Raw genomic sequence first — 24897 nt, 5'->3', positions numbered from 1 at the left:
ACAGAAGGAACCACTGCCTGAAGAACCTTTCTCCCAAAAATAGCCTCCGAAGAAGCAAAAGTGTCAAATTTGTAAAATTTGGAAAAAGTATGAAGCGAAGACCAAGTTGCAGCCTTGCAAATCTGTTCAACAGAGGCCTCATTCTTAAAGGCCCAAGTGGAAGCCACAGCTCTAGTGGAATGAGCTGTAATTCTTTCAGGAGGCTGCTGTCCAGCAGTCTCATAGGCTAAACGTATTATGCTACGAAGCCAAAAAGAGAGAGAGGTAGCAGAAGCTTTTTGACCTCTCCTCTGTCCAGAATAAACGACAAACAGGGAAGAAGTTTGGCGAAAATCTTTAGTTGCCTGCAAGTAGAACTTGAGGGCACGGACTACATCCAGATTGTGTAGAAGACGTTCCTTCTTTGAAGAAGGATTTGGACACAAGGATGGAACAACAATCTCTTGATTGATATTCCTGTTAGTGACTACCTTAGGTAAGAACCCAGGTTTAGTACGCAGAACTACCTTGTCTGAGTGAAAAATCAGATAAGGAGAATCACAATGTAAGGCTGATAACTCAGAGACTCTTCGAGCCGAGGAAATAGCCATTAAAAACAGAACTTTCCAAGATAACAATTTTATATCAATGGAATGAAGGGGTTCAAACGGAACACCCTGTAAAACGTTAAGAACTAAGTTTAAACTCCATGGCGGAGCAACAGCTTTAAACACAGGCTTGATCCTAGCTAAAGCCTGACAAAAGGCCTGGACGTCTGGATTTTCTGACAGACGCCTGTGTAACAAGATGGACAGAGCTGAGATCTGTCCCTTTAATGAGCTAGCCGATAAACCCTTTTCTAAACCTTCTTGTAGAAAGGACAATATCCTAGGAATCCTAACCTTACTCCAGGAGTAACCTTTGGATTCGCACCAGTATAGGTATTTACGCCATATCTTATGGTAAATCCTTCTGGTAACAGGCTTCCTAGCCTGTATCAGGGTATCAATAACCGACTCAGAAAAACCACGTTTTGATAAAATCAAGCGTTCAATTTCCAAGCAGTCAGCTTCAGAGAAGTTAGATTTTGATGTTTGAATGGACCCTGTATCAGAAGGTCCTGTCTTAGAGGTAGAGACCAAGGCGGACAGGATGACATGTCCACTAGATCTGCATACCAAGTCCTGCGTGGCCATGCAGGCGCTATTAGAATCACTGATGCTCTCTCCTGTTTGATTTTGGCAATCAATCGAGGAAGCAGCGGGAAGGGTGGAAACACATAAGCCATCCCGAAGTCCCAAGGTGCTGTCAAAGCATCTATCAGAACCGCTCCCGGATCCCTGGATCTGGACCCGTAGTGAGGAAGTTTGGCGTTCTGGCGAGACGCCATGAGATCTATCTCTGGTTTGCCCCAACGTCGAAGTATTTGAGCAAAGACCTCCGGATGAAGTTCCCACTCCCCCGGATGAAAAGTCTGGCGACTCAAGAAATCCGCCTCCCAGTTCTCCACTCCCGGGATGTGGATTGCTGACAGGTGGCAAGAGTGAGACTCTGCCCAGCGAATTATCTTTGATACTTCCATCATTGCTAGGGAGCTTCTTGTCCCTCCTTGATGGTTGATGTAAGCTACAGTCGTGATGTTGTCCGACTGAAACCTGATGAACCCCCGAGTTTTTAACTGGGGCCAAGCCAGAAGGGCATGGAGAACTGCTCTCAATTCCAGAATGTTTATTGGCAGGAGACTTTCCTCCTGATTCCATTGTCCCTGAGCCTTCAGAGAATTCCAGACAGCGCCCCAACCTAGTAGGCTGGCGTCTGTTGTTACAATTGTCCAGTCCGGCCTGCTGAATGGCATCCCCCTGGACAGATGTGGCCGAGAAAGCCACCATAGAAGAGAGTTTCTGGTCTCTTGATCCAGATTCAGAGTAGGGGACAAGTCTGAGTAATCCCCATTCCACTGACTCAGCATGCACAATTGCAGCGGTCTGAGATGTAGACGTGCAAAGGGAACTATGTCCATTGCTGCTACCATTAAGCCGATCACCTCCATGCATTGAGCTACTGACGGGAGTTGAATGGAATGAAGGACACGGCATGCATTTAGAAGCTTTGTTAATCTGTCTTCTGTCAGATAAATCTTCATTTCTACAGAATCTATAAGAGTCCCCAAGAATGGAACTCTTGTGAGAGGAAAAAGAGAACTCTTCTTTTCGTTCACTTTCCATCCATGCGACCTTAGAAATGCCAGAACTAACTCTGTATGAGACTTGGCAGTTTGAAAGCTTGAAGCTTGTATCAGAATGTCGTCTAGGTACGGAGCTACCGAAATTCCTCGCGGTCTTAGTACCGCCAGAAGGGCACCCAGAACCTTTGTGAAGATTCTTGGAGCCGTAGCCAATCCGAATGGAAGAGCTACAAACTGGTAATGCCTGTCTAAGAAGGCAAACCTTAGATACCGGTAATGATCTTTGTGAATCGGTATGTGAAGGTAAGCATCCTTTAAATCCACTGTGGTCATGTACTGACCCTTTTGGATCATGGGTAAGATTGTCCGAATAGTTTCCATTTTGAACGATGGAACTCTTATGAATTTGTTTAGGATCTTTAAATCCAAGATTGGCCTGAAAGTTCCCTCTTTTTTGGGAACCACAAACAGGTTTGAGTAAAACCCTTGTCCTTGTTCCGACCGCGGAACCGGATGGATCACTCCCATTAATAACAGATCTTGTACACAGCGTAGAAACGCTTCTTTCTTTATCTGGTTTGTTGACAACCTTGACAGATGAAATCTCCCTCTTGGGGGAGAGAATTTGAAGTCTAGAAGGTATCCCTGAGATATGATCTCTAGCGCCCAGGGATCCTGAACATCTCTTGCCCAAGCCTGGGCGAAGAGAGAGAGTCTGCCCCCCACTAGATCCGGTCCCGGATCGGGGGCCCTCGGTTCATGCTGTCTTTGGGGCAGCAGCAGGTTTCCTGGCCTGCTTGCCCTTGTTCCAGGACTGGTTAGGTTTCCAGCCTTGTCTGTAACGAGCAACAGCTCCTTCCTGTTTTGGTGCAGTGGAAGTTGATGCTGCTCCTGCTTTGAAATTCCGAAAGGGACGAAAATTAGACTGTCTAGCCTTAGCTTTGGCTTTGTCTTGAGGCAGGGCGTGGCCCTTACCTCCTGTAATGTCAGCGATAATTTCTTTCAAACCGGGCCCAAATAAAGTTTGCCCCTTGAAAGGTATATTAAGTAATTTGGACTTAGAAGTTACATCAGCTGACCAGGATTTTAGCCACAGCGCCCTACGTGCCTGAATGGCGAATCCTGAGTTCTTAGCCGTAAGTTTGGTTAAATGTACTACGGCCTCCGAAATGAATGAATTAGCTAGTTTAAGGACTCTAAGCCTGTCCGTAATGTCGTCCAGCGTAGTTGAACTAAGGTTCTCTTCCAGAGACTCAATCCAAAATGCTGCCGCAGCCGTAATCGGCGCGATGCATGCAAGGGGTTGCAATATAAAGCCTTGTTGAACAAACATTTTCTTAAGGTAACCCTCTAATTTTTTATCCATTGGATCTGAAAAAGCACAGCTATCCTCCACCGGGATAGTGGTACGCTTAGCTAAAGTAGAAACTGCTCCCTCCACCTTAGGGACCGTTTGCCATAAGTCCCGTGTGGTGGCGTCTATTGGAAACATCTTTCTAAATATTGGAGGGGGTGAGAACGGCACACCGGGTCTATCCCACTCCTTAGTAACAATTTCAGTTAGTCTCTTAGGTATAGGAAAAACGTCAGTACTCGCCGGTACCGCAAAGTATTTATCCAACCTACACAATTTCTCTGGTATTGCAACAGTGTTACAATCATTAAGAGCCGCTAAAACCTCCCCTAGTAATACACGGAGGTTTTCCAATTTAAATTTAAAATTTGAAATATCTGAATCCAATCTGTTTGGATCAGAACCGTCACCCACAGAATGAAGCTCTCCGTCCTCATGCTCTGCAAGCTGTGACGCAGTATCAGACATGGCCCTAGTATTATCAGCGCACTCTGTTCTCACCCCAGAGTGATCACGCTTGCCTCTTAGTTCTGGTAATTTAGCCAAAACTTCAGTCATAACAGTAGCCATATCTTGTAATGTTATCTGTAATGGCCGCCCAGATGTACTAGGCGCCATAATATCACGCACCTCCCGGGCGGGAGATGCAGGTACTGACACGTGAGGCGAGTTAGTCGGCATAACTCTCCCCTCGCTGTTTGGTGAAATTTGTTCAAATTGTACAGATTGGCTTTTATTTAAAGTAGCATCAATACAGTTAGTACATAAATTTCTATTGGGCTCCACCTTGGCATTGGAACAAATGACACAGGTATCTTCCTCTGAATCAGACATGTTTAACACACTAGCAATAAACTTGCAACTTGGTTACAATCTTATTTAACAAAAACGTACTGTGCCTCAAAGAAGCACTAAACGATTAAATGACAGTTGAAATAATGAACTGAAAAACAGTTATAGCATCAATCCTTAAAAACAACACAACTTTTAGCAAAGGTTTGTTCCCATTAGTAAAGTAACAATAATTAAATTTGAAAATAAAAATTACAGAGCAACGTTTTTAATCACAGTCAATATATAAGTCTCACAGCTCTGCTGAGAGAATCTACCTCCCTCCAAAGAAGTTTGAAGACCCCTGAGTTCTGCTAGAGATGAACCGGATCATGCAGGAAATACAAGAGTAACTGACTGGAAATTTTTGATGCGTAGCAAAGAGCGCCAAAAACGGCCCCTCCCCCTCACACACAGCAGTGAGAGAGAAACGAAACTGTCACAATTAAAACAAGCAACTGCCAAGTGGAAAAATAATGCCCAAATATTTATTCACTCAGTACCTCAGAAAATGCAAACGATTCTACATTCCAGCAAAAACGTTTAACATGATAAATACCTATTAAAAGGTTTAGTGTACTTTTAACAGAGTAATTCCGGTGAAATACCATCCCCAGAATACTGAAGTGTAGAGTATACATACATGTCATTATAACGGTATGGCAGGATTTTCTCATCAATTCCATTCAGAAAATAAAAACTGCTACATACCTCAATGCAGATTCATCTGCCCGCTGTCCCCTGATCTGAAGCTTTTACCTCCCTCAGATGGCCGAGAAACAGCAATATGATCTTAACTACTCCGGTTAAAATCATAGTAAAAACTCTGGTAGATTCTTCTTCAAACTCTGCCAGAGAGGCAACAACACGCTCCGGTGCTATTGTAAAATAACAAACTTTTGATTGAAGTTATAAAAACTAAGTATAATCACCATAGTCCTCTCACACATCCTATCTAGTCGTTGGGTGCAAGAGAATGACTGGGAGTGACGTAGAGGGGAGGAGCTATATGCAGCTCTGCTGGGTGAATCCTCTTGCATTTCCTGTTGGGGAGGAGTTATATCCCAGAAGTAATGATGACCCGTGGACTGATCACACATAACAGAAGAAAATAAGCAAGCAAGCAACCTATTATTTGAATGGGACTAGATTTAGCAAAACAGAGGAGGAAAGGGATTTTGGAGCACTTATAGATAACAAGCTAAAGATGGGTGCACAATGAAGGGCAGTGGCTTGTAAGGCTAATAAGATAGTAGCATGTATTAAATGAGGCATTGACGCATGATAGGAAAGCATAATTCTGTCCCAATATAAATCCCTGGTAAGACCTCACCTTGAGTATACTGGGGACCACGTTCTAAAGAAGACATTGCAGACTTAGAAAAAGTTCAGAGAAGGGCCACAAAACTAATAAGGGGAATGAATAATTAAAGCTATGAGGAGAGGTTGGCCAAACTGGGTTTGTTCTCTCTAGAAAAAAAGCATTTGAGAGGTGACGTGATTACTTTATATAAATATATGTAAGACCCATATACAGAGATGGCAGAAGCTCTGTTTATTCAAAGAAAATTGTTTGTAACAAGAGGTCATAATTTAAGGCTGGATGAAAGGAAATTTAATCTACAGCAACGTAAACATTTTTTCACTGTAAGAGCAATTAAATAGTGGAACTCATTACCTGAGGAGGTAGTTAATGCCAATACCTTAGATAAATTGAAATGTGTCACCTTTTTAATGGGATTAATTTCAGATCAACTGGAGCTTTTATTGTAGATAAATTAAGATTTGTATAGGTTGAACACAATGGACTTCTGTCTTTTTTTCAACCTCATCTACTATGTAGATATGTAATGGACAGTATTGGAGTATGGTGTGCATCCTCAGTGTTGGGTTAAGTGTTTATAAGACAAGCATATATTTTTCTAGATTTAAAGGGACATGAAACCCAAAACATTTTCTTTCATGATTTATAAAAAGAGCATGCAATTTTAAACAACTTTCTAATTTACTTCCATTGTCTAATTTACTTAATTATCTTGATATCCTTTGTTGAAAAACATATCTAGATGGACTCAGTAGCTGCTGATTGGTGGCTACACATTAATGTCTCGTGTGAATGGCTCACCCATGTGTATTGCTATTTCTTCAACAAAGGAAATCTAAAGAATGAAACAAATTAGATAATAGAATAGAAATTGGGATATTATTAAAAATTGTATTCTCTATCTGAATCATGTTTGAAAAATTTTGCGTGTAATATCCCTTTAAGCAAATGCAGAGTTTGTTTGTGTATTTTTATTATTTTATTGTATTAACATCTACTTTCCCATTCTTCCACATAGGCAATTTCACCATTATTCTGAAAGCTTAATAAAGGATGTGTTTGTACCAAATCTCAAGTGGTGCGCTGGGAGGACTGCAGGCGCCATCCGCACAGTAACCATTTCCTGCTTATGGACCCTTCTGCAGAGTGAGGTTTTGTCACCTCAAGAGGTACCACACACCGTCTTAAATATGTAAACAAGGAAATAAATTGTGTGTGTGTATGTGTGTATATATATATATATATATATATATGTATGAATGTATATATATATATATATATATTTATATAATATATTTATATAATATATATATATATATATTTATATAGTATTTGTATAGAATCTGCAACTCGCTGGGCTTGCATCCACAAAAGTTAAACTTAAAACCCAGGTAGGCTCATAGGCTGATTTCTAAGCCCTTGAAGGCCGCCTCTTATTATGTAACATTCCATGCAAATGTAAAAAGGGAAGATATTTTACCTGACAAATTTTTCAGCTCACCAGAGTAAATGCTCTGTGAACAGTTATACTTCAGCTGCAAGTTGAAAGAAATAGAAAATAGCCAATATATATTCTTTGCTGTAATCTCATGAGATTTTACTGAAATATTGTGAGATTTCATAGTAAACTTCCTTAAACTTAATAGGTAAATAACATGACTCTGCCTGCATATTCCGGATGCACACTCCCTAGCAACTCATGGTACTTGTATCCTGATTGGCTGTTTAAAGTCATTTTACAATGAGGTGAACATCTTCCTTTTTTAAATAGAGATGTTCAGGTGATATTTTTTAGACAATTATTTACAGCTATGCTGCATCACTCATGTCCCTTTAATAACTTAGGGCCAGATTACAAGTGGAGTACTATTTAACACTCCCGCTCGATCGTTAACTGCGCTAGGAGTAAGCTTTTTGCGTGCGTCAGGTTGCGCTCGTATTAAAAGTTGAAAATAAAAAGTTATTGCTCGGTTGCTAACCTGACTAGCATAAAAAGCCAAACTTACAATAGTGTGTGTGCAGTAACCTATTCACCCCATGGAAGTCAATGGAGCAAAAAAAGGGGGGGGGGACCCTACTTGTGCACAGACACAATTTCATATTCTCAAGTCCGCTAACCCGACATGAAAATATGAATATTTCACATTGCAATGTTTTTTTACATGGCAGAATATGTTCTGTTTATTTATAAATACATATTTGTGTGTGTGTGTGTGTGTATATATGTATGTATGTATGTATGTATGTGTATGTATGTATATATATATATATATATATATATATATATCCTCCATGTGTATCTGCACTCACAATATCCTTCAGTCATTAACCAGGGTGCCAAGTCAGTAGTATTCACAGTCAATTCAAAGGGGTCTAAGGACTCCGAAACGTTACCACAATTAAAAAGTGTATATATATATATATATATATATATATATTTCTTTCATGTAATTAGCAAGAGTCCATGAGCTAGTGACGTATGGGATATACATTCCTACCAGGAGGGGCAAAGTTTCCCAAACCTCAAAATGCCTACAAATACACCCCTCACCACACCCACAATTCAGTTTTACAAACTTTGCCTCCCGTGGAGGTGGTGAAGTAAGTTTGTGCTAGATTCTACGTTGATATGCGCTTCGCAGCAGGCTGGAGCCCGGTTTTCCTCTCAGAGTGCAGTGAATGTCAGAGGGATGTGAAGAGAGTATTGCCTATTTGAATTCAATGGTCTCCTTCTACGGGATCTATTTCATAGGTTCTCTGTTATCGGTCATAGAGATTTATCTCTTACCTCCCTTTTCAGATCGAGGATATACTCTTCTATACCATTACCTCTACTGATTCTCGTTTCAGTACTGGTTTGGCTATCTACTATATGTAGATGAGTGTCCTGGGGTAAGTAAGTCTTATTTTTTTGTGACACTCTAAGCTATGGTTGGGCACTTTATATATAAAGTTCTAAATATATGTCTTTAAACTTATATTTGCCATGATTCAGGATGATCAGTATTCCTTATTCAGACAGTCAGTTTCATTATTTGGGATAATGCATATGAATGATTATTTTTTCTTACCTTAAAAATTGACTTTTTTCCCTGTGGGCTGTTAGGCTCGCGGGGGCTGAAAATGCTTCTATTTATTGTGTCATTTTTGGCGCTGACTTTTTTGGCGCAAAATTTTTTTGTCATTTCCGGCGCCCTAATTGACGCCGGAAGTTGTTCGTGTTTGCGTCATTTTTTTTACTTTTTTTGCGCCAAAAAATGTAGGCGTTGTTCTTAGCGCCAATAATGTGGGCGTCATTTTTGGCGCCAAAAAATGTGGGCGTCATTTTTGTCTCCACCTTTTTTTCACATTATTTCAGTCTCATTTTCCATTGCTTCTGGTTGCTAGAGGCTTTTTCATTGGCATTTTTTCCCATTACTGAAACTGTCATTTAAGGAATTTTGATAAATTTTGCTTTATATGTTGTTTTTTCTTTTACATATTGCAAGATGTCTCAAATTGACCCTGGATCAGAATCTACTTCTGGAAAGACGCTGCCTGATGCTGGTTCTACCAAAGTTAAGTGCATTTGTTGTAAACTTGTGGTAACTGTTCCTCCAGCTGTAGTTTGTGATGAATGTCATGATAAACTTGCTAATGCAGATAGTATTTCTCCAACATAGGTGTGTCCGGTCCACGGCGTCATCCTTACTTGTGGGATATTCTCTTCCCCAACAGGAAATGGCAAAGAGCCCAGCAAAGCTGGTCACATGATCCCTCCTAGGCTCCGCCTACCCCAGTCATTCTCTTTGCCGTTGTACAGGCAACATCTCCACGGAGATGGCTTAGAGTTTTTTAGTGTTTAACTGTAGTTTTTATTATTCAATCAAGAGTTTGTTATTTTAAAATAGTGCTGGTATGTACTATTTACTCAGAAACAGAAAAGAGATGAAGATTTCTGTTTGTATGAGGAAAATGATTTTAGCAACCGTTACTAAAATCCATGGCTGTTCCACACAGGACTGTTGAGAGGAATTAACTTCAGTTGGGGGAACAGTGAGCAGTCTCTTGCTGCTTGAGGTATGACACATTCTAACAAGACGATGTAATGCTGGAAGCTGTCATTTTCCCTATGGGATCCGGTAAGCCATGTTTATTAAGATTGTAAATAAGGGCTTCACAAGGGCTTATTAAGACTGTAGACTTTTTCTGGGCTAAATCGATTCATTATTAACACATATTTAGCCTTGAGGAATCATTTAATCTGGGTATTTTGATAAGTTTATATCGGCAGGCACTTTTTTAGACACCTTTCTCTTTAGGGGCTTTCCCAAATCATAGGCAGAGCCTCATTTTCGCGCCGGTGTTGCGCACTTGTTTTTGAGAGGCATGACATGCAGTCGCATGTGTGAGGAGCTCTGATACATAGAAAAGACTTTCTGAAGGCGTCATTTGGTATCGTATTCCCCTTTGGGCTTGGTTGGGTCTCAGCAAAGCAGACACCAGGGACTGTAAAGGGGTTAAAGTTAAAAACGGCTCCGGTTCCGTTATTTTAAGGGTTAAAGCTTCCAAATTTGGGGTGCAATACTTTTAAGGCTTTAAGACACTGTGGTGAAATTTTGGTGAATTTTGAACAATTCCTTCATATTTTTTCGCAATTGCAGTAATAAAGTGTGTTCAGTTTAAAATTTAAAGTGACAGTAACGGTTTTATTTTAAAACGTTTTTTTTTTTTTGTACTTTGTTATCAAGTTTATGCCTGTTTAACATGTCTGAACTACCAGATAGACTGTGTTCTGAATGTGGGGAAGCCAGAGTTCCTTCTCATTTAAATAAATGTGATTTATGTGACAATGACAATGATGCCCAAGATGATTCCTCAAGTGAGGGGAGTACGCATGGTACTGCATCATTCCCTCCTTCGTCTACACGAGTCTTGCCCACTCAGGAGGCCCCTAGTACATCTAGCGCGCCAATACTCCTTACTATGCAACAATTAACGGCTGTAATGGATAATTCTGTCAAAAACATTTTAGCCAAAATGCACACTTATCAGCGTAAGCGCGACTGCTCTGTTTTAGATACTGAAGAGCATGACGACGCTGATAATAATGGTTCTGAAGGGCCCCTAAACCAGTCTGATGGGGCCAGGGAGGTTTTGTCTGAGGGAGAAATTACTGATTCAGGGAACATTTCTCAACAAGCTGAACCTGATGTGATTACGTTTAAATTTAAGTTGGAACATCTCCGCATTCTGCTTAAGGAGGTATTATCCACTCTGGATGATTGTGACAAGTTGGTCATCCCAGAGAAACTATGTAAAATGGACAAGTTCCTAGAGGTCCCGGGGCTCCCAGAAGCTTTTCCTATACCCAAGCGGGTGGCGGACATTGTAAATAAAGAATGGGAAAGGCCCGGTATTCCTTTCGTCCCTCCCCCCATATTTAAAAAATTGTTTCCTATGGTCGACCCCAGAAAGGACTTATGGCAGACAGTCCCCAAGGTCGAGGGAGCGGTTTCCACTTTAAACAAACGCACCACTATACCCATAGAAGATAGTTGTGCTTTCAAAGATCCTATGGATAAAAAATTAGAAGGTTTACTTAAAAAGATGTTTGTTCAGCAGGGTTACCTTCTACAACCAATTTCATGCATTGTCCCTGTCGCTACAGCCGCGTGTTTCTGGTTCGATGAGCTGGTAAAGGCGGTCGATAGTGATTCTCCTCCTTATGAGGAGATTATGGACAGAATCAATGCTCTCAAATTGGCTAATTCTTTCACCCTAGACGCCACTTTGCAATTGGCTAGGTTAGCGGCTAAGAATTCTGGGTTTGCTATTGTGGCGCGCAGAGCGCTTTGGTTGAAATCTTGGTCAGCTGATGCGTCTTCCAAGAACAAGCTACTTAACATTCCTTTCAAGGGGAAAACGCTGTTTGGCCCTGACTTGAAAGAGATTATCTCTGATATCACTGGGGGTAAGGGCCATGCCCTTCCTCAGGATCGGCCTTTCAAGGCCAAAAATAAACCTAATTTTCGTCCCTTTCGTAGAAACGGACCAGCCCAAAGTGCTACGTCCTCTAAGCAAGAGGGTAATACTTCTCAAGCCAAGCCAGCTTGGAGACCAATGCAAGGCTGGAACAAGGGAAAGCAGGCCAAGAAACCTGCCACTGCTACCAAGACAGCATGAAATGTTGGCCCCCGATCCGGGACCGGATCTGGTGGGGGGCAGACTCTCTCTCTTCGCTCGGGCTTGGGCAAGAGATGTTCTGGATCCTTGGGCGCTAGAAATAGTCTCCCAAGGTTATCTTCTGGAATTCAAGGGGCTTCCCCCAAGGGGGAGGTTCCACAGGTCTCAGTTGTCTTCAGACCACATAAAAAGACAGGCATTCTTACGTTGTGTAGAAGACCTGTTAAAAATGGGAGTGATTCATCCTGTTCCATTAGGAGAACAAGGGATGGGGTTCTACTCCAATCTGTTCATAGTTCCCAAAAAAGAGGGAACGTTCAGACCAATCTTAGATCTCAAGATCTTAAACAAGTTTCTCAAGGTTCCATCGTTCAAAATGGAAACCATTCGAACAATTCTTCCTTCCATCCAGGAAGGTCAATTCATGACCACGGTGGATTTAAAGGATGCGTATCTACATATTCCTATCCACAAGGAACATCATCGGTTCCTAAGGTTCGCATTCCTGGACAAGCATTACCAGTTCGTGGCGCTTCCTTTCGGATTAGCCACTGCTCCAAGGATTTTCACAAAGGTACTAGGGTCCCTTCTAGCTGTGCTAAGACCAAGGGGCATTGCTGTAGTACCTTACTTGGACGACATTCTGATTCAAGCGTCGTCCCTTCCTCAAGCAAAGGCTCACACGGACATTGTCCTGGCCTTTCTCAGATCTCACGGATGGAAAGTGAACGTGGAAAAGAGTTCTCTATCTCCGTCAACAAGGGTTCCCTTCTTGGGGACAATAATAGACTCCTTAGAAATGAGGATTTTTCTGACAGAGGCCAGAAAAACAAAACTTCTAGACTCTTGTCGGATACTTCATTCCGTTCCTCTTCCTTCCATAGCGCAGTGCATGGAAGTGATAGGTTTGATGGTAGCGGCAATGGACATAGTTCCTTTTGCGCGCATTCATCTAAGACCATTACAACTGTGCATGCTCAGTCAGTGGAATGGGGACTATACAAACTTGTCTCCGAGGATACAAGTAAATCAGAGGACCAGAGACTCACTCCGTTGGTGGCTGTCCCTGGACAATCTGTCACAAGGGATGACCTTCCGCAGACCAGAGTGGGTCATTGTCACGACCGACGCCAGTCTGATGGGCTGGGGCGCGGTCTGGGGATCCCTGAAAGCTCAGGGTCTTTGGTCTCGGGAAGAATCTCTTCTACCGATAAATATTCTGGAACTGAGAGCGATATTCAATGCTCTCAAGGCTTGGCCTCAGCTAGCGAGGGCCAAGTTCATACGGTTTCAATCAGACAACATGACAACTGTTGCGTACATCAACCATCAGGGGGGAACAAGGAGTTCCCTGGCGATGGAAGAAGTGACCAAAATCATTCTATGGGCGGAGTCTCACTCCTGCCACCTGTCTGCTATCCACATCCCAGGAGTGGAAAATTGGGAAGCGGATTTTCTGAGTCGTCAGACATTGCATCCGGGGGAGTGGGAACTCCATCCGGAAATCTTTGCCCAAGTCACTCAACTGTGGGGCATTCCAGACATGGATCTGATGGCCTCTCGTCAGAACTTCAAAGTTCCTTGCTACGGGTCCAGATCCAGGGATCCCAAGGCGGCTCTAGTGGATGCACTAGTAGCACCTTGGACCTTCAAACTAGCTTATGTATTCCCGCCGTTTCCTCTCATCCCCAGGCTGGTAGCCAGGATCAATCAGGAAAGGGCGTCGGTGATCTTGATAGCTCCTGCGTGGCCACGCAGGACTTGGTATGCAGATCTGGTGAATATGTCATCGGCTCCACCATGGAAGCTACCTTTGAGACGAGACCTTCTTGTTCAAGGTCCGTTCGAACATCCGAATCTGGTCTCACTCCAGCTGACTGCTTGGAGATTGAACGCTTGATCTTATCGAAGCGAGGGTTCTCAGATTCTGTTATCGATACTCTTGTTCAGGCCAGAAAGCCTGTAACTAGAAAGATTTACCACAAAATTTGGAAAAAATATATCTGTTGGTGTGAATCTAAAGGATTCCCTTGGGACAAGGTTAAGATTCCTAAGATTCTATCCTTCCTTCAAGAAGGATTGGAAAAAGGATTATCTGCAAGTTCCCTGAAGGGACAGATTTCTGCCTTGTCTGTGTTACTTCACAAAAAGCTGGCAGCTGTGCCAGATGTTCAAGCCTTTGTTCAGGCTCTGGTTAGAATCAAGCCTGTTTACAAACCTTTGACTCCTCCTTGGAGTCTCAACTTAGTTCTTTCAGTTCTTCAGGGGGTTCCGTTTGAACCCTTACATTCCGTTGATATTAAGTTATTATCTTGGAAAGTTTTGTTTTTGGTTGCAATTTCTTCTGCTAGAAGAGTTTCAGAATTATCTGCTCTGCAGTGTTCTCCTCCTTATCTGGTGTTCCATGCAGATAAGGTGGTTTTACGTACTAAACCTGGTTTTCTTCCAAAAGTTGTTTCTAACAAAAACATTAACCAGGAGATTATCGTACCTTCTCTGTGTCCGAAACCAGTTTCGAAGAAGGAACGTTTGTTGCACAATTTGGATGTTGTTCGCGCTCTAAAATTCTATTTAGATGCTACAAAGGATTTTAGACAAACATCTTCCTTGTTTGTTGTTTATTCCGGTAAAAGGAGAGGTCAAAAAGCAACTTCTACCTCTCTCTCTTTTTGGATTAAAAGCATCATCAGATTGGCTTACGAGACTGCCGGACGGCAGCCTCCCGAAAGAATCACAGCTCATTCCACTAGGGCTGTGGCTTCCACATGGGCCTTCAAGAACGAGGCTTCTGTTGATCAGATATGTAGGGCAGCGACTTGGTCTTCACTGCACACTTTTACCAAATTTTACAAGTTTGATACTTTTGCTTCTTCTGAGGCTATTTTTGGGAGAAAGGTTTTGCAAACCGTGGTGCCTTCCATTTAGGTGACCTGATTTGCTCCCTCCCTTCATCCGTGTCCTAAAGCTTTGGTATTGGTTCCCACAAGTAAGGATGACGCCGTGGACCGGACACACCTATGTTGGAGAAAACAGAATTTATGTTTACCTGATAAATTACTTTCTCCAACGGTGTGTCCGGTCCACGGCCCGCCCTGGTTTTTTAATCAGGTCTGATAATTTATTTTCTTTAACTACAGTCACCACGGTTTCATATGGTTTCTCCTATGCAAATATTCCTCCTTAACGTCGGTCGAATGACTGGGGTAGGCGGAGCCTAGGAGGGATCATGTGACCAGCTTTGCTGGGCTCTTTGCCATTTCCTGTTGGGGAAGAGAATCTCCCGAAAGAATCACAGCTCATTCCACTAGGGCTGTGGCTTCCACATGGGCCTTCAAGAACGAGGCTTCTGTTGATCAGATATGTAGGGCAGCGACTTGGTCTTCACTGCACACTTTTACCAAATTTTACAAGTTTGATACTTTTGCTTCTTCTGAGGCTATTTTTGGGAGAAAGGTTTTGCAAACCGTGGTGCCTTCCATTTAGGTGACCTGATTTGCTCCCTCCCTTCATCCGTGTCCTAAAGCTTTGGTATTGGTTCCCACAAGTAAGGATGACGCCGTGGACCGGACACACCTATGTTGGAGAAAACAGAATTTATGTTTACCTGATAAATTACTTTCTCCAACGGTGTGTCCGGTCCACGGCCCGCCCTGGTTTTTTAATCAGGTCTGATAATTTATTTTCTTTAACTACAGTCACCACGGTTTCATATGGTTTCTCCTATGCAAATATTCCTCCTTAACGTCGGTCGAATGACTGGGGTAGGCGGAGCCTAGGAGGGATCATGTGACCAGCTTTGCTGGGCTCTTTGCCATTTCCTGTTGGGGAAGAGAATATCCCACAAGTAAGGATGACGCCGTGGACCGGACACACCGTTGGAGAAAGTAATTTATCAGGTAAACATAAATTCTGTTTTCCATTAGTAATAATCCATTACCTGTTGTTCCCTCAACATCTAATGCTCAGGATGTTCCTGTTAATATAAAAGAATTTGTTTCTAAATCTATTAGGAAGGCTCTGTCTGTTATTCCTCCTTCCAGTAAAGGTAAAAGGTCTTTTAAAACTTCTCATATTTCAGATGAATTTTTAGATGACCGTCATCATTCTGACTTGTCTGTTTCTGATGAGGATTTATCTGGTTCAGATGATTCTGTCTCAGATATTGACACTGATAAATCTTCATATTTATCTAAAATGGAATTTATTCGTTCTTTACTTAAAGAAGTTTTAATCGCATTAGATATGGAGGAGTCTAGTCCTCTTGTTACTAAATCTACTAAGCGTTTAAATTCGGTTTTTAAACCTCCTATAGTTATTCCAGAAGTTTTTCCTGTCCCTGATGCTATTTCTGAAGTAATTTCTAGGGAATGGAATCATTTGGGTACTTCATTTACTCCTTCTCAAAGGTTTAAGAAATTGTATCCTGTGCCATCTGACAGATTGGAGTTTTGGGACAAAATCCCTAAAGTTGATGGGGCTATCTCTACGCTTGCTAAACGTACTACTATTCCTACGGCGGATAGTACTTTCTTTAAGGATCCTTTAGATAGGAAGATTGAATCCTTTCTAAGGAAAGCTTATTTATGTTCAGGTAATCTTCTTAGACCTGCTATTTCTTTGGCTGATGTTGCTGCCGCTTCCACTTTCTGGTTGGAGACTTTAGCGCAACAAGTGTCAGACCATAATACTCATAGCATTGTTAAACTTCTTCAACATGCTAATAACTTTATTTGTGATGCGATTTTTGATATCATTAGAATTGATGTCAGGTATATGTCTTTAGCTATTTTAGCCAGAAGAGCTTTATGGCTTAAAACTTGGAATGCAGATATGTCTTCTAAGTCAACTTTGCTTTCTCTTTCTTTCCAAGGTAATAAATTATTTGGTTCTCAGTTGGATTCTATTATTTCAACTGTTACTGGGGGGAAAGGAACTTTTTTGCCTCAGGACAAAAAATCTAAAGGTAAATACAGGGCTGCTAATCGTTTTCGTTCCTTTCGTCAGAATAAGGAACAGAAGCCTGACCCTTCCCCTAAAGGAACGGTTTCTGTTTGGAAACCTTCTCCAATCTGGAATAAATCCAAGCCTTTTAGAAAGTCAAAACCAGCCCCCAAGTCCACATGAAGGTGCGGCCCTCATTCCAGCACAGCTGGTAGGGGGCAGGTTACGTTTTTTCAAAGACATTTGGATCAATTCGATTCACAGTCTTTGGATTCAGAACATTGTTTCTCAAGGGTACAGAATAGGTTTCAAGGTAAGGCCGCCTGCGAGAAGATTTTTTTTCTCTCTCGCATTCCAATAAACCCAGTGAAGGCTCAGGCATTTCTGAAATGTGTTTCAGATCTAGAGTTGACTGGAGTAATTGTGCCAGTTCCAGTTCTGGAACAGGGTCTGGGGTTTTATTCAAATCTATTCATTGTACCAAAGAAGGAGAATTCCTTCAGACCCGTTCTGGATCTAAAGATATTGAATCGTTATGTAAGGATACCAACATTCAAAATGGTAACTATAAGGACTATTCTGCCTTTTGTTCAGCAAGGGCATTATATGTCCACAATAGATTTACAGGATGCATATCTTCATATTCCGATTCATCCAGATCACTTTCAGTTTCTGAGGTTCTCTTTTCTAGACAAGCATTACCGGTTTGTGGCCCTTCCGTTCGGCCTAGCAACAGCTCCAAGGATCTTTTCAAAGGTTCTCGGTGCCCTTCTCTCTGTAATCAGAGAACAGGGTATTGCGGTATTTCCTTATTTGGACGATATCTTGGTACTTGCTCAGTCTTCACATTCTGCAGAATCTCATACGAATCAACTTGTGTCGTTTCTTCAAAGACATGGTTGGAGGATCAATTCATCAAAGAGTTTGTTGGTTCCTCAGACACAGGTAACCTTTTTGGGTTTTCAAATAGATTCAGTGTCCATGACCTTCTCTCTAACAGAAAAGAGTCGTCTGAAATTGGTTTCAGCCTGTCGAAACCTTCAGTCTCAATCATTCCCTTCGGTAGCTTTATGCATGGAAATTCTAGGTCTCATGACTGCTGCATCGGACGCGATCCCCTTTGCTCGTTTTCACATGCGACCTCTTCAGCTTTGTATGCTGAACCAGTGGTGCAGGGATTATACAAAGATATCACAATTAATATCCTTAAATCCCAATGTACGACACTCTCTGACGTGGTTGACAGATCACCATCGTTTCGTCCAAGGGGCTTCTTTTGTTCGTCCAACCTGGACTGTGATCTCAACAGATGCGAGTCTGTCAGGTTGGGGAGCTGTATGGGGATCTCTGACAGCGCAGGGGGTTTGGGAATCTCAGGAGGCGAGATTACCAATCAACATTTTGGAACTCCGTGCGATTTTCAGAGCTCTTCAGTTCTGGCCTCTTCTGAAGAGAGAATCGTTTATTTGTTTTCAGACAATGTCACAACCGTGGCATATGTCAATCATTAGGGTGGGACTCACAGTCCTCAGGCTATGAAAGAAGTATCTCGGATACTTGTATGGGCGGAATCCAGCTCCTGTCTAATCTCTGCGGTTCACATCCCAGGTGTAGACAATTGGGAAGCGGATTATCTCAGTCGCCAGACGTTACATCCAGGCGAATGGTCTCTTCACCCAGAGGTATTTCTTCAGATTGTTCAAATCTGGGGACTTCCAGAAATAGATCTGATGGCCTCTCATCTAAACAAGAAACTTCCCAGGTATCTGTCCAGATCCAGGGATCCTCAGGCGGAGGCAGTGGACGCGTTGTCGCTTCCTTGGAATTATCATCCTGCCTATATCTTTCCGCCTCTAGTTCTTCTTCCAAGAGTGATTTCCAAAATTCTAATGGAACGTTCGTTTGTACTGCTGGTGGCTCCAGCATGGCCTCACAGGTTTTGGTATGCGGATCTCATTCGGATGGCCAACCTTGGACTCTTCCGTTGCCAGACCTTCTATCTCAAGGCCCTTTTTTCCATCAGGATCTCAAATCATTAAATTTGAAGGTATGGAAATTGAACCCTTGATTCTTAGTCATAGAGGTTTCTCTGACTCAGTAATTAATACTATGTTACAGGCTCGTAAATCTGTGTCTAGGAAGATTTATTATCGAGTCTGGAAGACTTACATTTCTTGGTGTTCTTCTCATAAATTCTCCTGGCATTCTTTTAGAATTCCTAGAATTTTACAGTTTCTTCAGGATGGTTTGGATAAAGGTTTGTCTGCAAGTTCTTTGAAAGGACAAATCTCTGCTCTTTCTGTTCTTTTTCACAGAAAGATTGCTAATCTTCCTGATATTCATTGTTTTGTACAGGCTTTGGTTCGTATCAAACCTGTCATTAAGTCAATCTCTCCTTTTTGGAGTCTTAATTTGGTTCTGAGGGCTTTACAAGCTCCTCCGTTTGAACCTATGCATTCTCTGGACATTAAATTACTTTCTTGGAAAGTTCTGTTCCTTTTGGCTATCTCTTCTGCTAGAAGAGTTTCTGAATTATCTGCTCTTTCTTGTGAATCTCCTTTTCTGATTTTTCATCAGGATAAGGCAGTGTTGCGGACTTCATTTAAATTTTTACCTAAGGTTGTGAATTCTAACAACATTAATAGAGAAATTGTTGTTCCTTCATTGTGTCCTAATCCTAAGAATTCAAAGGAGAGATCTTTACATTCTTTGGATGTAGTAAGAGCTTTGAAATATTATGTTGAAGCTACTAAAGATTTTAGAAAGACTTCTAGTCTATTTGTTATCTTTTCTGGGTCCAGAAAAGGTCAGAAGGCATCCGCCATTTCTTTGGCGTCTTGGTTAAAGTCTTTGATTCATCATGCTTATGTAGAGTCGGGTAAATTCCCGCCTCAAAGAATTACGGCTCATTCTACTAGGTCAGTTTCTACTTCCTGGGCGTTTAGGAATGAAGCTTCTGTTGATCAGATTTACAAAGCAGCAACTTGGTCTTCTTTGCATACATTTACTAAATTCTACCATTTTGATGTTTTTTCTTCTTCTGAAGCAGTTTTTGGTTGAAAAGTACTTCAGTCAGCTGTTTCAGTTTGATTCTTCTGCTTATAATTTCAGTTTTTTTCATTATCAAGATTAAAACTATTGTTTTGGGTTGTGGATTATTATTTTTCAGCGGAATGGGCTGTCTTTATTTTATCTCTCCCTCTCTAGTGACTCTTGCGTGGAAGTTCCACATCTTGGGTATTTATTATCCCATACGTCACTAGCTCATGGACTCTTGCTAATTACATGAAAGAAAACATAATTTATGTAAGAACTTACCTGATAAATTAATTTCTTTCATATTTGCAAGAGTCCATGAGGCCCACCCTTTTTTTGTGGTGGTTATGATTTTTTTGTATAAAGCACAATTATTCCAATTCCTTATTTTGATGCTTTCGCTCCTTTCTTATAACCCCACTTCTTTACTATTCGTTAAACTGAATTGTGGGTGTGGTGAGGGGTGTATTTGTAGGCATTTTGAGGTTTGGGAAACTTTGCCCCTCCTGGTAGGAATGTATATCCCATACGTCACTAGCTCATGGACTCTTGCTAATATGAAAGAAATGAATTTATCAGGTAAGTTCTTACATAAATTATGTTATATATATATATATATATATATATATATATATATATATATATATATATATATATATATATATGAACCAAGTTGCCTGAAAACAAATCTACCTAAGCTAAGTGTGTATATTGTTTAATTAGCTGATTTTATTTCTTCAGCTCAAATATGTGACACTTGTTATGTTTTATTGTTTTATACTGATAATGTATCTATAGTACAAATACATCTACTGTTAAACCTTCACAGTCTAATGTACATGATATTACTGTAGATATAAAGGATTATATTGCTACAGACATAGAGAAGGCTATGACTGCTATTCCACCTTCAAATTAACGTAAAAGATTTCTCCTAACTTCTCATAAATCTAATGAAGTTTGTATTGATCGACAGCATACTGAAGTATTTCTGCTGATGTGGTTTTCTCTAGCTCAGAGGATCCTATTTCAGAGACTGATATTGATAAATCAACCTTTCTATTGAATGTATTCATCCTTTATTAAGGAAATATGGTTTACTTTGATTATTGAGGAATCTAGTCCTCTTGATATCAAGAATAGAAAATGTGGGGGTTTTTAAGCTTCTGAGGTTACTCCTTGAAGTTTTTCTTATTCCAGATGCTATCTATCATATGTTTAGTAAGGAATCTAAACTTAGTGCTTCGTTTACCTTTCTTCTAGGTTTAATAAGATATATCCTTTACCTATGACTAATTTAGAGTTTTTGGGTAAAAGTCCCTAAGGTGGGGCTATTTCTTCTCTTGCCGAATGTACTTCTATCCTATGGAAGATATTTCTTCTTTTAAGGATCCTTTAGATAGGAAGTTTGTTTCCTATCTTAGAGAAGCATTTCTTTCATGTAATTAGCAAGAGTCCATGAGCTAGTGACGTATGGGATATACATTCCTACCAGGAGGGGCAAAGTTTCCCAAACCTCAAAATGCCTATAAATACACCCCTCACCATACCCACAATTCAGTTTTACAAACTTTGCCTCCGATGGAGGTGGTGAAGTAAGTTTGTGCTAGATTCTACGTTGATATGCGCTCCGCAGCAAGTTGGAGCCCGGTTTTCCTCTCAGCGTGCAGTGAATGTCAGAGGGATGTGAGGAGAGTATTGCCTATTTGAATGCAGTGATCTCCTTCTAAGGGGTCTATTTCATAGGTTCTCTGTTATCGGTCGTAGAGATTCATCTCTTACCTCCCTTTTCAGATCGACGATATACTCTTATATATACCATTACCTCTGCTGATTCTCGTTTCAGTACTGGTTTGGCTATCTGCTATATGTAGATGAGTGTCCTGGGGTAAGTAAGTCTTATTTCTCCAACATAGGTGTGTCCGGTCCACGGCGTCATCCTTACTTGTGGGATATTCTCTTCCCCAACAGGAAATGGCAAAGAGCCCAGCAAAGCTGGTCACATGATCCCTCCTAGGCTCCGCCTACCCCAGTCATTCTCTTTGCCGTTGTACAGGCAACATCTCCACGGAGATGGCTTAGAGTTTTTTAGTGTTTAACTGTAGTTTTTATTATTCAATCAAGAGTTTGTTATTTTAAAATAGTGCTGGTATGTACTATTTACTCAGAAACAGAAAAGAGATGAAGATTTCTGTTTGTATGAGGAAAATGATTTTAGCACCGTAACTAAAATCCATGGCTGTTCCACACAGGACTGTTGAGAGCAATTAACTTCAGTTGGGGGAACAGTGTGCAGTCTCTTACTGCTTGAGGTATGACACATTCTAACAAGACGATGTAATGCTGGAAGCTGTCATTTTCCCTATGGGATCCGGTAAGCCATGTTTATTAAGATAGTAAATAAGGGCTTCACAAGGGCTTATTAAGACTGTAGACTTTTTCTGGGCTAAATCGATTCAGAGGACAGCATGGCATGCAACTGCATGTGTGTGGAGCTCTGATACATAGAAAAGTCTTTCTGAAGGCATCATTTGGTATCGTATTCCCCTTTGGGCTTGGTTGGGTCTCAGCAAAGCAGATTCCAGGGACTGTAAAGGGGTTAAATATAAAAACGGCTCAGGTTCCGTTATTTTAAGGGTTAAAGCTTCCAAATTTGGTGTGCAATACTTTTAAGGCTTTAAGACACTGTGGTGAAATTTTGGTGAATTTTGAACAATTCCTTCATACTTTTTCGCAATTGCAGTAATAAAGTGTGTTTAGTTTAAAATTTAAAGTGACAGTAACGGTTTTATTTTAAAACGTTTTTTGTGCTTTGTTATCAAGTTTATGCCTGTTTAACATGTCTGAACTACCAGATAGATTGTGTTCTGACTGTGGGGAAACCAAGGTTCCTTCTCATTTAACTATATGTATTTTATGTCATAAAAAAATTTAGTAAAAATGATGCCCAAGATGATTCCTCAAGTGAGGGGAGTAAGCATGGTACTGCATCATCCCCTCCTTCGTCTACACCAGTCTTGCCCATACAGGAGGCCCCTAGTACATCTAGTGCGCCAATACTCCTTACTATACAACATTTAACGGCTGTAATGGATAATTCTATCAAAAACATTTTAGCCAATATGCCCACTTATCAGCGAAAGCGCGACTGCTCTGTTTTAGAAAATTCTGTAGAGCATGAGAACGCTGATGATATGGTTTCTGAAGGGCCCCTACACCAGTCTGAGGGGGCCAGGGAGGTTTTGTCTGAGGGAGAAATTTCAGATTCAGGAAACATTTCTCAACAAGCTGAACCTGATGTGATTACTTTTAAATTTAAGTTGGAACATCTCCGCGCTCTGCTTAAGGAGGTGTTATCCAATTTGGATGATTGTGATTATCTGGTCATTCCAGAACCACTATGTAAAATGGAAAAGTTCTTAGAGGCCCCGGGGCCCCCCGAAGCTTTTCCTATATCCAAGCGGGTGGCGTACATTGTTAGTAAAGAATGGGACAGGCCCGGTATACCTTTAGTACCTCCCCCCATATTTATAAAATTGTGTTCCTATAGTCGACCCCAGAAAGGACTGATGGCAGACAGTCCCCAAGGTCGAGGGGGCGGTTTCTACTCTACACAAGCGCGCCACTATACCCATAGAAGATAGTTGTGCTTTCCAAGATCCTATGGATAAAAAATTAGAAGGTCTGCTAAAGATGTTTGTTCAGCAAGGTTCCCTTCTACAACCAATTGCATGCATTGTCCCTGTCACTGCAGCCGCGTGTTCTAGTTTGATGAGCTAGGAAAGGCGATTATTAGTAATTCTTCTTCTTATGAGGAGATTATGGACAGAATTCGTGCTCTTAAATTGGCTAATTCTTTCACCCTAGACACCACCTTGCAATTGGCTAGGTTAGCGGCGAAAAAATTCTGGGTTTGCTATTGTGGCGCAGAGCGCTTTGGTTAAAATCTTGGGCAGCGGATGCGTCTTCCAAGAACAAATTGCTTGACATTCCTTTCAAGGGGAAAACACTCTTTGGCCCTGACTTGAAAGAGATTATCTCTGATATCACTGGGGGCAAGGGCCACGCCCTTCCTCAGGATAGGTCTTTTCAAGACCAAAAATAAACCTAAGTTTCGTCCCTTTCGCAGAAACGGATCAGCCCCAAGGGCTACGTCCTCTAAGCAGGAAGGTAATACTTCTCAAGCCAATCCAGCCTGGAGACCTATGCAAGGCTGGAACAAAGGAAAGCAGGCCAGGAAACCTGCCACTGCTCCCAAGACAGCATGAAATGCGGGCCCCCGATCCGGGACCGGATCTGGTGGGGGGCAGACTCTCTCTCTTCGCTCAGGCTGGGGCAAGAGATGTTCTGGATCCTTGGGCGCTAGAAATAGTCTCCCAAGGTTATTCTCTGGAGTTCAAGGGGCTTCCTCCAAGGGGGAGGTTCCACAGGTCTCAGTTGTCTTCAGACCACATAAGAAGACAGGCATTCTTACATTGGGTACAAGACCTGCTAAAAATGGGAGTGATTCATCCTGTTCCATTAGGAGAACAAGGGATGGGGTTCTACTCCAATCTGTTCATAGTTCCCAAAAAAGAGGGAACGTTCAGACCAATCTTAGATCTCAAGATCTTGAACAAGTTTCTCAAGGTTCCATCGTTCAAGATGGAAACCATTCGAACACTTCTTCCTTCCATCCAGGAAGGTCAATTCATGACCAAGGTGGATTTCAAGGATGCGTATCTACATATTCCTATCCACAAGGAACATCATCGGTTCCTAAGGTTTGCATTCCTGGACAAGCATTTCCAGTTCGTGGCGTTTTCTTTCGGATTAGCCACTGCTCCTAGGATTTTCTCATAGGTACTGGGGTCCCTTCTGGCGGTGCTAAGACCAAGGGGCATTGCTGTAGTACCTTACTTGGACGACATTCTGATTCGAGCGTCGTCCCTTCCTCAAGTAAAGGCTCACACGGACATTGTCCTGGCCTTTCTCAGATCTCACGGATGGAAAGTGAACGTGGAAAAGAGTTCTCTATCTCCGTCAACGAGGGTTCCCTTCTTGGGAACTATAATAGACTCCTTAGAAATGAGGATTTTTCTG

At 41.6% G+C, this 24897-nt stretch overlaps 1 protein-coding gene across 1 annotated transcript in view; it reads left to right on the top strand.

Moving 5' to 3' along the window:
• The window catches only part of DNAAF5 (dynein axonemal assembly factor 5), a 288383-nt gene that overhangs the window by 200162 nt on the left and 63324 nt on the right, over positions 1 to 24897 (top strand). The window contains exon 10 of the mRNA XM_053695125.1: positions 6692 to 6842. Coding sequence (XP_053551100.1) covers positions 6692 to 6842 — 151 coding nt within the window. The remainder of the gene's footprint in view (positions 1 to 6691; positions 6843 to 24897) is intronic.

This window comes from Bombina bombina, chromosome 11 (genome assembly GCF_027579735.1).
Source record: "Bombina bombina isolate aBomBom1 chromosome 11, aBomBom1.pri, whole genome shotgun sequence".
Taxonomy (NCBI): domain Eukaryota; kingdom Metazoa; phylum Chordata; class Amphibia; order Anura; family Bombinatoridae; genus Bombina; species Bombina bombina.
Note: the sequence above shows the minus strand (reverse complement) of the source record. Positions and strands in the feature narration are given on the sequence as shown.